Raw genomic sequence first — 15,204 nt, 5'->3', positions numbered from 1 at the left:
AAACATTGCATTTGTTTACTTTCTAGACAGAAACATTGCATTTGTTTTCTAAGTTATTAGTGATTGACTGCATTTTAAATGTAAATATGGTGTAAAGATATTTTTTATTGTACTTTATTCATTTGACATTTCCTTTTCACCCTGTGGGACTAGTGGAAAGATAAGGTTGGTTGATTTGTGTGTTGACCGACTCTAACCTCCCCCTCTCTCATCCTCCAGTCTCTGCGTGTGATGGGTAAGATCATGAGGGAGTGCTGGTACTCTAACGGAGCGGCCCGCCTCACGGCTCTACGCATCAAGAAGACCCTCTCTCAGCTCAGTGTCGAGGAGGACATCAAGATGTAAGAGAAGATTGGGACGGACGGACGGCAGAGCCACGTGGCTCGCTGGAGACGCACAACGATAGGCATAGGCTGTATATCAAATGGCGCCCTATTCCCTATCTAGTGCACTACTTTTTGACCAGGGCTCATGGAAAATAACACGGAAAGGACTGAGACTAAATCCTGCCAGTTTAAAGCCCCACTCCCAAATTGTGACAAGGCCTACCTCACCTTATTAGCCAAAACTACTGAGAATCTCCCCTGTGCCCCTCTTCTTTCTCCCTCCTTCACTATGGCCTTCTTCCACTGGTTATCCTAACCTTCTCTCCTCCACCCACTCTTATGGGCCACCACACTACATGATACTACCATTATTATCCCCACCAACCTCCCTGTTCAGTTTTACTTTGTGCTCCGAGGCAGTAATTATTACTATTGTACAGTGACAGGAATATAGTTTGTAATATTTTTTATTTTATTTTTTTCTTGCCACAAGACTAGCTACGTCCTGAAAACTCATATTCATGTGGTTTCATGTCCACATTTTTAAGTAAAAAAATGTGCTATGAGTTTGTTTTCATGGCAACATGTTGCTTTTGGGAGAATGTGGGAGAGTAGCAGACGACGCGCTTGTCGTCACCCAATCATCTGTACAGGATGAAATCAACCATATTAGGCAGGAAAGTCACTTCTATGGACATGTCACAATATACACTGAACGAAAATATAAATGCAACATGTAAAGTGTTGATCCCATGTTTCATGGGCTGAAATAAAAGATCCCAGAAATGTTCCATACGCACAAAAAGCTTGTTTTTCTCAAATGTTGTGCACTAATTTGTCTACATCCCTGTTAGTGAGCATTTCTCCTTTGCCAAGATAATCCATCCACCTGACAGGTGTGGCATATCAAGAAGCTGATTAAACGGCATGATCATTACACATGTTCACCTTGTGCTGGGGACAATAAAAGGCCACTAAAATGTGCAGTTTTGTCACACAACACGACACCACAGATGTCTCAAGTTTTGAGGGAGCATGCAATTGGCATGCTGACTGCAGGAATGTCCACCTGAGCATTTGCCAGAGAATGTATGTTCTCTACCATAAGCTGCCTCCCATGTTGTTTTAGAGAATTTGGCAGTAGGTCCAACTGGCATCACAACCACAGACCATGTGTAACCACGCCAGCCCAGACCCTTTACACTCACCTGTGGGAGTGTCTGAGATTAGCCACCCAGACAGCTGATGAAACTGTGGGTTTGCACAACCTGATTTTCTGCACAAATTGTCTGGTAAACTCCTCTGCGTGCTTGTCATCACCAGGGTCTTGACCTCACTACAGGTCGACGTCGTAACTGACTTCACGCTGGGAAAGTGTGCTTTTCGCAGATGAATCCCGGTTTCATCTGTACTGGGCAGATGTCTTACAGCGTGTATGGCGTCATGTGGGCGAGCGGTTTGCTGATGTCAACATTGTGAACAGATCCATAGCGAGGATATGGTCAAGCATAAGCTATGCGCAACGAACACAATTGGATTTTATTGATGTCAATTTGAATGCACAGACGTACTGTGATGAGATCCTGTGGCCCATTGTCGTGCCATTCATCCACCGCCATCACGTTTCGGCATGGTAGTGCACGGCCCCATGTCGAAGGATCTGTACACAGTTGAAAATGTCCCAGTTCTTCCATGGCCTGCATACTCACCAGACATGTCACCCATTGAACATGTTTGGGATGCTCGACGTGTACAACAGCGTGTTCCCGCCAATACCCAGCAATTTCGCACAGCCATTGAAGAGTGGGATAACATTCCACAGGCTACAATCAACAGCCTGATCAACTCTGTGAAGATGTCGTGCTGCATGAGGGAAATTGTGTGCCTCACACTGACTGGTTTTCTGATCCACGCCCCTACCTTAAAAAAGGTATCTGACCAACAGATACATATCTGTATTCCCAGTCATGTGAAATCCATAGATTAGGGCCTAATGAATTTATTTCAACTGACTGATGTCCTAACTCAGTAAAATCTTAGAAATTGTTGCATGTTGCGTTTTTTTATATTTTTCTTCAGTGTACATCAGCAGAGTAGACTACAGCCATTCCTATACAGCTTTCAGAAGCTTGGAATAGCTTGTAGTTGATTGAACAACATTTCACATTAGTAATTTAAGACTTGTCAAGCATTAAACAGACAGGTTGCATTCTGCTACTTGAATACCTCACGCCTGCTTGAATGTGACTCCTACATGTATCACATTTTGAGATTTGGTCCAGTTTTATGTTTTGAAATGTGGCAGGGATGTTTTTTTGGAATGGTTTTATTTATTTTATTAGATATTTTTGATGAATACACTTGAGATTTGATGTGATTTAAGAAGCCAGTCAAAGATGTTGAGTGATCGATCTGTAGACTATTTTTAATTCAGTCCAACATGTAGGTAGGGAGCGTTTTGGATCTAGACGATCCAGTACTGCTTACCGTGCGGTAGCAGAGAGAACAGTAGGACTCGGGTGACCAGTATGTGAGGCATAAACGATGGTAATGAAAACTGTTTTACTATAGACACTACTGATGGATACATTGTGATTTGTATACAAAACATAGGCATCTCTTTTTCTCTCTGTACTGTGGTCATTTTTTCAGTGACATCTTCAATGGTACTTTCAGCTGGTTTCTCGGAGATGCAGAAGTCAAAGGAGAGCTTGTCACAGAGCTCAGGAAAAATATGTTTTATTATTGGCTTTTCTTGGTTTGTTAGCCATCGATCTTCCCTTTTACACTGGGCTAGTTGATATTGTGATGTAACTATGAGCTCATCTCACCATTGTGTATTTATTTTCAGAACAATATGGTATTTTTGATCGATCAGGGCAAGAAGAACAGGCTTTGATATCTATAACTGTTATTAACACTGGAACTAGGCTCTCTGAAAAAGGATGTGTTCTGATGGCATGCAGAACAAGGGGGCTGTCTCAACACTGGGACCTCTGTCTTTACGGAGGTAAAAGATATAGAATGCAGAGGGGAAAAATGTTTTTTTTTTTCTCTCTTCTGGATTTTGGGCGTGTATACCCCAGTAAATGTATGTTGCTGCTACTGTAACATTGGCAAGGATATGACAGATGGAGTATTTGAGGGTCAATCTATCCTGGTATTTCATGAGGGCTTTGAGGAAGAGATGGTTGTCATGAGAACCAAATGTCAAATATTCCTATCCATGTTTTAGCATGGGAATTTGTTATACCATCAAATGTCCTATTCATACTGTAAACACCTCTTCAATATTTCAAACACCATGTTAAACTAATCTTTTTCAGGACTAGTTAGAAAATGTGTACATATGGTAGGTGATATACATTAAAATACAAGTTTTGTATTAGTCTGTCTTTGAGTAAGGCTTTAGCATGTTTTATTTAAATGAAAATAAGATTCCAAATTATATTTAAAATGCATTTTATTTTTCTTTAAAAGAAATAAAAGCAGAGACAAATGGATGGGGGGAGGGGGGGGCTGTATAGAAAAAAAACCTCTGTCGTCCTATGTACAATTCAAAATTATATCCATACAAAACATGCCACATACAATAAAAATTATTCATATTCCCTAAAAGTAGCTCAGCTGTACAGATGAAAAACATTTTAAAAAGTTAGGTAAAAAAAGTTCAACTTTTAGCAAGCTCTTTATTTAATTTAAGATATGCGGAGAACTTAAATTAGATATTCAAACATGGTAGGAAGAAGTTACTTAGGCTAAAATCCAGTGAGCGGCAAAATGTCTAATGGTCTTCCCTTCAAATAAACATGACAAGAAAAAAATATCACTGACTCATACTTTAGCAATATCTACCACTTAGAGAAGTACTATTGAGTGCAATTTAATCTCAGGTAAGTACGGGGTTAACTTTGAATATTTAGTCATAACATACATCAGACCAAGTAGCCTGTTTTTACAAGGTATACCAACACATTCACTTCTATAGGGATGATAAAACACCAACCATGTTTAACTAATATCCTAGCCAGGGAGAAGTTAAAGATTTTCCGTATACTAATGATCCAATTGTAACCAATCAAGGGAGAGAGCGAGAGGTTTTGGTAAAATTGACTAGTAGCATAAATTAAAAGTAAATGAACATACGTGAACAATTTGACATAAATACACAAATGCTGTGATTCCTCAAAGTTGTAATAATCTTGACAACTTTCCATTATGCATCTACAACATTCTCTTTCACTCTTGGCTTCTCATCCAAGTCATTGAAGACATCTTCACATACCTATTTTAACAAACTGTCTTTGAAAGCTTATAGCAAAAAATGCTAATAGAAAAACAGGTAAATGCAAAAACACTCCATTTTACATATATTTATATATATACACATACAGCATAATCTTTGATAAAATGATATCCAGTGGTTGATTTCTTTCATCAATTTTATTTCTCTACAATTTTAGATTTTTATTGATTAAAAAGGGGTTGGATAAAGAGTTTGTTGCCCCCCTATAGAATATATATACAGTTTGTACACTTTTGCATTTTTCTTACGTGAGGTTTTAGGTCAGGGTAGAGGGGACAAAGTAGTACAGGTGACATCGCCATGGAGACTTCAGAACGCTCCCCTTTGAAGATCTACTTTGTTATTAATTTCATTTAAAAAAAAATGCCCTTTTTTACAAGTCTTCCCCTGCCCTTGATTCAAGCCTCCAGTATAGAAGACCGTACTACCACTAGAAAACCACAACACAGGGATCTTTAGAAACACACGTAGCTGTGGTGTGGTTAGACAGGCAGGGCCAGGCAGAGAAAGACTCACTACAGTAAAGTTTACAACAGTCCACTACATGATATAGAGAGGAAGATGCTAGATTCATGGTTGACGTCATTCGAGAAAAGAAAATATTAAAATGCAGATGGGAGTTCAAGGACTAAAAGGTGGGAAACAAATGGGATAGTAGTCTTGTCTTGCATTATTACCCACAAGCTTTCTGCTTAATGTGTGACCAGAAGGCATAAAGCAGCAAGTGTGCATTACACTTCCGTCACTCATTAGTTGAACTTGATCGTCTTGCCAAAGACTTCTTATTAAATTAGCGCAGTGATCCTGCTTCGCTTTACGTGTTGAAGCACCAATCCCTCGCTCAGTCCTCTGCAATGTAAGGTTAGATGTTACTGTGCATTCATTCAACTAAAAAGCATGATATCTAAATGCATTATAAATATGCAGAGAAGGCCAACAAAAAAAGAGTAGCTACATGAAATCCAGGATGATCAGGAGTCGTCTCATGATACCTGTTAAGCTTGTGATTGATGCGATATCTTTAAAAAAAAACGATCATATAATTTATTCCGTCTGTATACATAATTAATGAGGAATAATATTGTTGGCTCATTATTGTAGAATCAGCATAGAATAGATAGAGCAAACCGGCTGCTAGTTTAAGTTTCCCTGCTTGTCCGAGAAGGCTATATTATTAGCCTAATGAAAACATTCCCACCGACCCCTTTCTTCCCCCTTTTCCACAGTAGCAGTTACAATTTTTACACAAAGTAAGCAGTCACTCCCACTAGATCAATGAGGTAGACTGGGGGTCCAACTAACCCACCTTTTATAAACTCCTTTAGTCAGTCAGGCCAATAAAACCGTTGTCTGGTGCCTCTAGAGGTCAACTTTTATAGTATCAGACATCTTTCTACTCCGTCTCCATCAGCGATACACAGTTCTTCTATACAGACTCAGAGCCACTGTCTTCAGGATTGTCTAGCTAGCCAATGACGACGGGAGAGTGTCTTTTCCTTAAGGGTTAGGTTAGGAAGAGGGGGAGTGCGGGAGAAGAAGAAGAATAGGATAGGTAAGACCCTAAAAAAAAAATGCATTAGTTTGTTCTTAGTACTTAAAATGGCTTCTTTCTTCAAAGCTCTAGGTGAGATCTGTCCTAAGAGAGTATTGATATCACATAGAATCAGAAACATTTGGTAGGTTTAGAGGATTGTATTCCAGCCATAGTTATTGAAGGGGGGAGCGGTAGGTAGGTAGAGGAAAGAGTTGCTTTTGGCAGAGGACACAGTTCATCCACAAAGAGATTGTCCCACCATTCGGCTGGATGTCAATAGAGGTGGGTTTGTTTGCGTTTAGAATCAGTAATGCTCTTCAAACCTTTGGCTACAGGTGTGAATGCAAACGTCTTCGTCTTATTGATTTGGAGGTTAGATTTCCCTCCTCGTTCGTCAGCTTACGAACAGCTTATGAACTGGGTAAGTAGTTCTAAAGACTCTATAGGCTTTGGCGCAGCAGGAGTGTTCTGTTCTGGCACCCAGGAGAAAGAAGGGACTCCCCTCTCTCTCTCCCCCTCTGTTTTTCGCTCTGTTCTTCCCCGTTCGTTTAGTTCATCCACTTTCGGCAATTCCAGGCTCCGCAGTGGCAAGGGATCTTGTGCTGATCGTCCTCAAAGTCAAACTGATAGTCGTACGTCAGCTAGGAGAAGAGAGAGAGGGTCAACAACAACACTATGCTGTCATATCATTATTACATGCATTTCTAAAGCCAGGTTTACTGCTTTACCGTAACACAACCAAGACCCCCAAAGAGACAGTTTAGGGCTTTTAAAATCAGTGAAGGAAGCTGTATATTGGGTACGTACATAAAAACTATAAAAGTGCATGCATATTGACCAGGGTTCTCTGTGGTCTCTCACCTCTTCTCCCTTGGGGATCCGGCGACTGGAGATGATGATGATCTTGTCCTCTTTGTCAAACGTCACCACCTCGGCAACACAGTTGGGGGCACAGGAGTGGTTGACATAGCTGAAGAGGAAAACAGGAGGGTGAGACCGGGACAAACGCAATAAGGGGAAAAAAAGAGAAAGTACACTTCCAACACCTACCGAGCTGGGCCGCCAGTCAGAGTGGCATCGATCACATGCTCGTTGTTGGTGCGGAACATGTAGATGCCACGGTTCTAGAAGAAAACAAGCAGGAAGAGAGGTCATTCTAAACACTCCAATCCACTGACACCTTGACTATGAACAAATATTTTCCTGTTGTTTCCCCCTTCATTTCTGTCCCTTTTGTTTTGCTGTTGTTTCCCCCTTCATTTCTGTCCCTTTTGTTTTGCTGTTGTTTCCCCCTTCATTTCTGTCCCTTTTGTTTTGCTGTTGTTTCCACTTTTATTTCTGTCCCTTTTGTTTTGCTGTTGTTTCCACTTTTATTTCTGTCCCTATTGTTTTCTTTCTTAGTATATTGACCGTTTTTGTGTAAAATCAACAACTCAAATCACAGCTATGCCTGGAGGGGAACTAAACAGACAAAAGACTTACTACTCGAGAGCCACCCACCTGTTCCTCGTAGATCTTCTCACGGCGGTTGGCCACCTCGTTGCGGATGATGGTTCCTATATACTCGATGACCATGGTGTGTTTGTCCAGGTCCTTGGCAGCGTACAGCCCCAGGCCCTGGATTTGGGACCGGGCCAGGTAGACGTTGTTCTTCCACTCTGTCTTCAGACGCCGGTACTGGGAGGACTTGGAGTGGACAAACTGCTTGCTGTAGGGGGTGTTGATCTCGCCGGTGAAGGTGCTCTGGTAGGCCTTGGACATGGACGTACTGTTCAGGGTGTGAGGCCTAAGAGAGAGAGACACAGAACTAGATCAGAGTCAGTCTGCACAGTCATTACGTCATTCAGTTTAGAAATGTTTCAGTGTCACTCATTAGAACATTTGATGAAACATTTAAAATATATATATTTATTTTAGGACATTTAGGTCGACAGTGAGGGAGAACTTCCTCATTAGTGTGTATTGTGTATAATGTGTGGAACACACTTTTTGACCAATCAGAATGTGTGGCCTGAACTAACAACTAACAGACCACACAGCTAGTTTCTCTACACCACTTATCTATTTCAAATGGGGTTTTCAAATGGGTTGCTGGTGTCTGAGTAAAATAAATATTTTAGGATGTTTATTATTTAATTTTTTTGGTGGTGGATAAAAACTACTCCAGTCTGAACTTACACTACTAAACGCCAGGTAGAAAGTGTGTAGAAATGATAATGAACATGTTAGAATAATTGTTTTTTTTTTCAATTTCTTCGATTATCTAGAATTTTCTATATATAGAGCTATTAGCACCGCTCTTCAGCAGGTTTGGTTGAGGTTGTGGTCTCAAACCAGTCAGCTAACTAACATTATCCATCAAGAATACAGGCAAAATGGAGTATTGACAGTGGGAATGTGCCCTTGTCACAGAAATTGCTACATTTACTATCAATATAGCATTCAGAAAATCTGCTGCCTCCCAGATGGCCATTTTGGCCCCAAAAAATTACAACGCAATTATTGGGGTGCGACAGACAACCTGGTCCAATTTGGGTCCCGAGTGCAAAACCAGCTGACAACCACTGCTTTACACAGCATATCGATATCTAGATCACCTATATCTTCTATACTAGTATACCATTTATGACTATTTTCTATAGCTACTACTATAAATCTATTTGGAAGACTATACTGCAGTCTTACCTCTTGCAGTGTGTGAGGATCTTGGGTTCGGAGCGGGCGCAGCCGGTGGGGTTGATCATGAGCGGCAGCTCCATCAGAGGGTGGCGACCGTATCGGAACACATAGTTCTGGCAGCTCTCCACTCCAGGCAACTAATAACGTAACACACAGGATGTTGGTGAAGTCAAGGATAAAAAAGCATGATCCGAACCTCAGATGACACCCTATTCCCTCTGTGGGGCACTCCTTTTAACCAGAGCCGTAGTGCAAAGTAGGGCACTGAATGGGCAATTGGAGACACAGGCCTTGGTGTCATGGAAGCAATGAGAGCAGAGGAGGGAAAAGCCAAATGGCGATTCTGATTTCGGGAAAGGACTTCTTACCGACTCAGTGATGCGCAGTACGGCGTGGACCGTGAGGCCGTACATGTCCTCTCCCTTCACATGGTCAGTGAACAGCTTCAGCATGGCAGACTCTTCTCTCAGCTTAGCTACAGACTGAACCACTCGGTCCCAGATACCTAGAGGGAAGGCAGAAAAACACAGGACATGGTCACAGACCAGATGAGTAAATTGCAGCAATGGAGTCAATTCCATTTTAATTACAGACATGGCTGTGTCGCAACGATGCAATTACCCCCAAAAATGGCAACTCAATTCCAAATCAATGGCAATTTAGACAAATGAACCCAAACTGTGGTCAGTTCTGTGATTGGACATTTCAACAGAGGTAGCCTGTGCAGGGTCTGGGTGTGGGGACAGACTTTGAGAATGTACCTTCTGGGCTGGTGTCGCGGTAGTGCAGGTCTTCCTGTCCATGCTCCAGCACCCGTACCTCGAACAGCGGCCTTCCCTCCGTCTCGCTGATACGACAACGATACCGACACCGGCGGTTAGGCACCCGCGTGCTCCAGTAGATCCTGGTCGCCTCGTAGCCCACGGGGAAGATGGCGGTCGGGGAGTGGAAGGCTTGCATCTGAGACGGCAGCAGCTGGCCCACGGCGTGGAAGATGAGGCCGCCTACGCGGAACAGGTGGATGCGGTCGCCGCGTTGTAAGATGCTGGCGATCTGCTTGACCTCGTCTCTCTCGATGTAGACCCGGCGGAACACAGAGAAGCCCGTCAGCTCCTCCTCGCTGGGCCCTTTCAGTTTGTGTTGGGTGCATAGCATGGTCTTGTCCCTGAAGAACATGCAGCGGGCCTGGATGCCGCAGGCGAAGTGGTAGACGTTGGGGCAGCGCAGGCGGTTGCAGCTGTTGGTGGCGCCCGTCTTCTGGCAGCAGGCACAGCGGGTGCGGAGCCCGCGTCTCAACGCCATTTCGACGTTCATCAGCGCGCCTCCCTGCGTCTCGTACACCTCCGTGCTCCACAGGGCGCAGTTGAGATGAACCCACAGGTCCACGTCGATGTTGAGGAGCCTGGCGGGGCCGTCCGTGGCGCCGTCGCCCTCCTCGTGGCAGAAGCAGCACTTGCGTTTGTCCCGGGGCAGCTTGTCAGGCCTCAGGGTGATGCGGAGACGCTCCATGAGCTCGGAGACCCCGCGGCTGCTCTCCTTCTTGGAGCCTCCTTTACGGATGGTGATGACGATCTGGAGACGCTTCCAGCGGAGGCCCTTCCACTTCTTCACCTTGGGCCGGACCACCATCTCCTCAGGGTCGGGGGAGAGGGGCCTGCTGCGGTGCTTCACCTTGGGGGAGAACACCTCCAGGCTGGCGGTGGGGGAGGTGGGGGTGTCCTGGGGCTGGGGGGCTGGCTGGTCAGCAGGCTTGGCATCATAGTCTGCCTGAGCAGTAGGAGCCTCAGCATCAGCAGAGTCAAGAACAGGAGCCTTAGTGTCAGCACCAGGGTCAGAGTCGGGGACAAGGACAGGGTCAGGAGGGGGAAGGATGGCCTCCTCAGCCTCAGTTTTGATCTGAACAGTGGTGGTGGCAGGCTCCGTTTTGACCTGAACGGTGGTCTGAGCAGGGCTGGAGGGAACTTGAAAGGGAAAGGCTAGCTGAGAGGGGGAGGCTGGCTGGGAGGGGGAGGCTGGCTGGGAGGGGGAGGCTGGCTGTGTGGGAGGTTCAGGTTCACTAGGAGGAGCAGGAGCGGGGACAGGAGGAGGAGAGGGAGAGGAGGGCGGGGAATCCTGGACAGGGATGACAGGGAGATGGCGGACATCCAGGTCAGACACGTTGGTGGTGTAACAGTGCTGAACCGGTTTGTCCTCCTGTTCGGGGAACTCCTGAGAGAGGAATGAAAATATTGAGTAGTCTCCTGACATTTGACAAAAAAAGGCCAGTAGCTAACCTGACTAATAATAATTTATATAGCTCCATTTCCAGACACTCAAAGCAATCTGTGTGTAAATGAATTATGTCTATGGTGTACACTATATGTAGCACCTGATTTGAGCCATAAGGGATATTAGGCATCTACCACCATCAGATTACAAGGGGACGCCCATGAGCTGACAGAGCCAATGAATATATAGCACAACTTTGGATTTCACCCCCCCATCTCAAAATCAAATGGTTTTGACCGTTTGGAAGTTTTTAGTCAGCTTCTTTTTCCTCTTCCTGCTTTGGCTGGTCAGTGCACCTTGCCATGAAATTATCAAGGTTACCCTGTAACCTTTATCTAAAAATAACCATATACACTGACTTAACTATTGGTTATGGTAAACCTGAAACAATCCATATGAAACACTCTGTAAGCTCAGTTCAGCAGGTGTAGCCAGATGAGTTTGTCTCCGGTAACTTACTTTTAGTCCGGTAAAACACAATTTTCAACAGCGCATAGGTAATAACCTAGCAAATGACATAGGTTGTCACCCAACGAATAAAGCCTAATGTCGCGCAAGCCATTTTAGCACTTGAACGCTGAAGCTGCAGCGTAGATCAGGAACAGTGCACAAATTGACTAGGCTACTGATGTCCCGAGGGTGATTCAGCATGCAAAATGACTTGTAGAGCTACAACTGCAAACACAGTTACATGCTTAGTTTGACACTGAAGGACGACGTATCAGTTGTCACAAAATATTAGGTATTTTCAGAAGGTAGAAAGTAATGAGCAAAAAAAAAAAAAGATTGACGATTCGTAACATTTTAAATCAGATTTTCTTTTCACAGATGCATGCTACATTCGGATTGGTTTGGGGTCCGCCAACCAATACAGTCCCATCTTAAACATTTGAATCGGCGACAAATCCGTATCGGTGAATCGTTTAACCCCTAATAAATATAGCTCCATCATAAATATATAGGGTTGTATCATAGGGAGACTGTACAGCAGGCCTCCAAACAAACCTTTTACCCTGGTGGCACTGATGCAATTAAGTCCAGCCCATGATTTGATCGCACCAATTTGTTTCCCCACGGGCATCACGCAATATACCTTTTTTTTGTAATGAGCTCAATAAAGTCATTCACAGTGCTTTATTAGGAGCTGTAGTACACTACTGATATGGCATTCAGTAAATACATTGTTTCATTTAACATGTCCCAAGCAAGAACGCATGACTCAACAGATTTTGATGTTCAACCAAATCCATTGATTGCCATAAACGTTGGGTTTGGCAGTCTGGACCAATGCTGTTCAGGGATGTGAGCAGGACAAGGATTTTGGCTGAGGAACAGGTCTGTCTATTGGAGGAATATCAGAAAAGGAACTTTCTGATGAATAAAGGGATATGTGACCTACCTGTTTGATGAGTGAGAGGATGTCCACCTGTTTCTTCAGAGTGCAGCCTGGCAGAGAAACATCAAACTGTCTGAGCCACTCTGGGTCCTGGCTGGCTGAACTACCATCTATACCACCAGTCTTCACGCACACAGCACCTGAAGGGAGAGTTTGCTAATTAGATGATCGCTTTCTTCAATATATCTGACCATTTTCTTTCCTGTTTTGCCAATGATTTTATCTAGCTAAGAATTTAAGATGGATGGAGAGAGGGAGGGGTTCAACCTAGAGAAACATTAAGCTTAGGCATAAATCTAGGATCAGCTTATCCTCTTCCCTAAATCTTAAGTGTTTGGTGAAATCTCTATTTAGTAGGTAACAACATTCTATTTCGGACTTAACTGTGAGGAGAAATGTAATAGAAATCACCCGGAGGTCCAATACCTGGTTGTTCGGGGCTTTTCCCTGGTCCTGAGGCTCCTGCTCTGCTCGGGCTGGGAGAGAAAGCCACCTCATAGGAACCAGGCATCCGCATGTGGAGGAGCTGAGCCACAGCCACCATTACATGGTTCAGATTCTGGAGAAGTATCAACCCACCCATCCATCAAGATCATAACTATCCAAATTGTCGTCATTTTTTTTCTTCACAACAGACAGTTCATGGTTTAGTTCAGATAGGAGGTAGCCTGGTCCCGTATTGGTTTCAACCCATATCTGTATAGACAGCACAAACTGATCTGGGACCAGGCTAGATAGGAGATGGGTTGAAGTGAAAATGATAGGGGTTCAGAAAAGGGGTGTAGAGGGACGGAAGAGGGTTAAGCTCAGTAACCTTGGCTGCAGCGGAGGTCAGTGTGAAGGTCACAGCCACCTCGTTGCTCTTGGCTTTGTCCCAGGGGTTGGTTGTAGACGCCAACTTGTCAGCCGCTGCTTCAAACGGCTTGTTCTCTGGAAACACTGGACAAGGGGAAGAAAAAAAATATATATATATATATGACATGGACTGGCAAGTCCAATTATTTGTTTTGTGCTTACATTTTAAAATATTTTTATAATTTAGCGATGCTCTTAGACTCTCAAGAGCAACTTACAATAAGTGCATTGTCAACAAGTGGCCTATATTATTTACGACATCAGAAGCCTGTGTAGTGGACCTACCTGGGATGGCAGTGCGGGGGATGAGTGGTATAATAGGGGATATGGTTCTCTCCGTCTCCTCCTCTTTGGGTTCTCGGAGGCGAGGGAAGCGTGGCGCCTCGTCGCCTAGGTCACTCTCAGGAGAGGACGCTGGGACGATACTGTCTGGAGCGTCGCTGTCCTCGTCACTCTCCATCCTGAAAGACATAGGTAAGGTAACGTTCGCAATCAAAACTACTCATCATTAAAATCGGAGAAGTTATTTTCGTATAGAGAGCAAAACATATGCTCTCCATCCTGGAAAACACGGTCAGGCAAGGCCACACTGTGTATGAGACGGGAGGGTAGTATACACGCCAGAGGGACAGAGAACGGTTCTCCTCAAACTATTGAGGAAAAGTTCAAAACAGTAACAACAAATGTGATCCCAAAGGGGGAGAGAGAAAAAGTAGCCACCGACAAGCGCTAGTCAGACAAACTTGTAAATGCCATAGCTTGTCCATCATCCCATTTGGCGGTGCCTGTCTTTACTGCATCAAATCAATGTAAAGAAGCTAGCTAAGACAGCCAGATGTTCGCTAGCCAGATAGCTAGGCTAGTCGAGGCTATTTTACTGAGCTCCCCATCCTCGTCCACAACAACTACATTCAGATGAAACAGCAGCCTACCTGTCGGTTGCTTGTTGTAGCATACTCATTTAGCTAACTTAATTGTGTCATTTGTATTCCACTTCGCATTGATAAGAGAGCTCCCACTTCACGTTGCTACACATGGAGCCACTGACTGTAGCGCCAACAAACTACACGCTTGAAACCGGTGTAGGCTATAAGGCATGTCATTTAATGGGGGCGCACGTCATAAAGTCAAAAGTCGATTTTTATTAAAGGAAGGATTTCAAACGTCACGGTATATCCTTGTGTGTAGCAATGTCACACATCATTTTATTTAACTGAGACAAAGGCTATGCATTTTTTTCAACAAAAGAAACGATAGCTCGCGCAAGTATTTGGAATGCTAACATCCGTTTGTCTGACTGTGCCCATCCCAAACATAGGATTAGGACAGGTGACATATCATCAGGGCCTAAAATGAACACCCCGCCACCCGCCAAATGTGGGTGGATTTTGGCATTGGTGGGTAGGATATCTATTTCACCAGCCACGTTGGTGGGTTGTCAGGGCTCCACAGTGCCAGCATTTCACTCGTATTTGTGAATAAAAATAGGTGAAGTATGATCACATACAAAGTTAAATAAGTGCTGCAGTGGCTGTTTCTTGTTTCATACCGGGCAAATTCATCACATAAAGTCAAAGAACTACGAATCCTATAGCCTATCCCACCTCGCGCTGCAACACTGTCTGGCATAATTTACTTGAAACGAAAGTCTACTGAAGTGAGACTGTCTTTGTGTTTCTTTTTAATAATGTTTTGTTCACAAGCTAGGTTGTTTTTCAATGTTTGAGTTTCAACTGCTACGGTAGAGAGGATGACACGGCTACTAGTCAGACTCAATCTCACAGGCACAAACACGACAGCCACATTGCCACGGTAACCTCCCACCCTTAAAGGAGCAGGT

General features: G+C 43.9%; 2 protein-coding genes across 5 annotated transcripts in view; one reads left to right on the top strand and one right to left on the bottom strand.

Moving 5' to 3' along the window:
• acvr1ba (activin A receptor type 1Ba) overlaps positions 1 to 3,714 on the top strand; it is a 33,931-nt gene extending 30,217 nt beyond the window's left edge. For both annotated transcript variants that reach the window (XM_014135872.3, XM_014135871.3), the window contains exon 10: positions 220 to 3,714. In XM_014135872.3, coding sequence (XP_013991347.1) covers positions 220 to 345 — 126 coding nt within the window. In that variant the 3' untranslated portion in view covers positions 346 to 3,714. The remainder of the gene's footprint in view (positions 1 to 219) is intronic.
• Positions 3,715 to 3,771: 57 nt separating this feature from the next.
• Positions 3,772 to 15,204, bottom strand: part of kmt2d (lysine (K)-specific methyltransferase 2D) — a 42,648-nt gene continuing 31,215 nt past the window's right edge. For 2 of the 3 annotated variants that reach the window (XM_014135873.3, XM_014135875.3), the window contains exons 40-50: positions 13,650 to 13,825; positions 13,324 to 13,448; positions 12,936 to 13,068; positions 12,513 to 12,649; positions 9,607 to 11,053; positions 9,214 to 9,350; positions 8,852 to 8,982; positions 7,667 to 7,973; positions 7,217 to 7,290; positions 7,028 to 7,136; positions 3,772 to 6,807 (exon numbers count right to left, since the gene is read on the bottom strand). In XM_014135873.3, the coding sequence (XP_013991348.3) occupies positions 6,715 to 6,807; positions 7,028 to 7,136; positions 7,217 to 7,290; positions 7,667 to 7,973; positions 8,852 to 8,982; positions 9,214 to 9,350; positions 9,607 to 11,053; positions 12,513 to 12,649; positions 12,936 to 13,068; positions 13,324 to 13,448; positions 13,650 to 13,825 (2,869 nt within the window). In that variant the 3' untranslated portion in view covers positions 3,772 to 6,714. The remainder of the gene's footprint in view (positions 6,808 to 7,027; positions 7,137 to 7,216; positions 7,291 to 7,666; positions 7,974 to 8,851; positions 8,983 to 9,213; positions 9,351 to 9,606; positions 11,054 to 12,512; positions 12,650 to 12,935; positions 13,069 to 13,323; positions 13,449 to 13,649; positions 13,826 to 15,204) is intronic. The other variant, XM_014135876.3, reaches the window with a different exon arrangement.

This window comes from Salmo salar, chromosome 13 (assembly GCF_965601325.2).
Source record: "Salmo salar chromosome 13, fSalSal1, whole genome shotgun sequence".
NCBI lineage: Eukaryota > Metazoa > Chordata > Actinopteri > Salmoniformes > Salmonidae > Salmo > Salmo salar.
The sequence above is the reverse complement of the archived record's forward strand: the minus strand, read 5'-3'. Positions and strand labels throughout refer to the sequence as shown.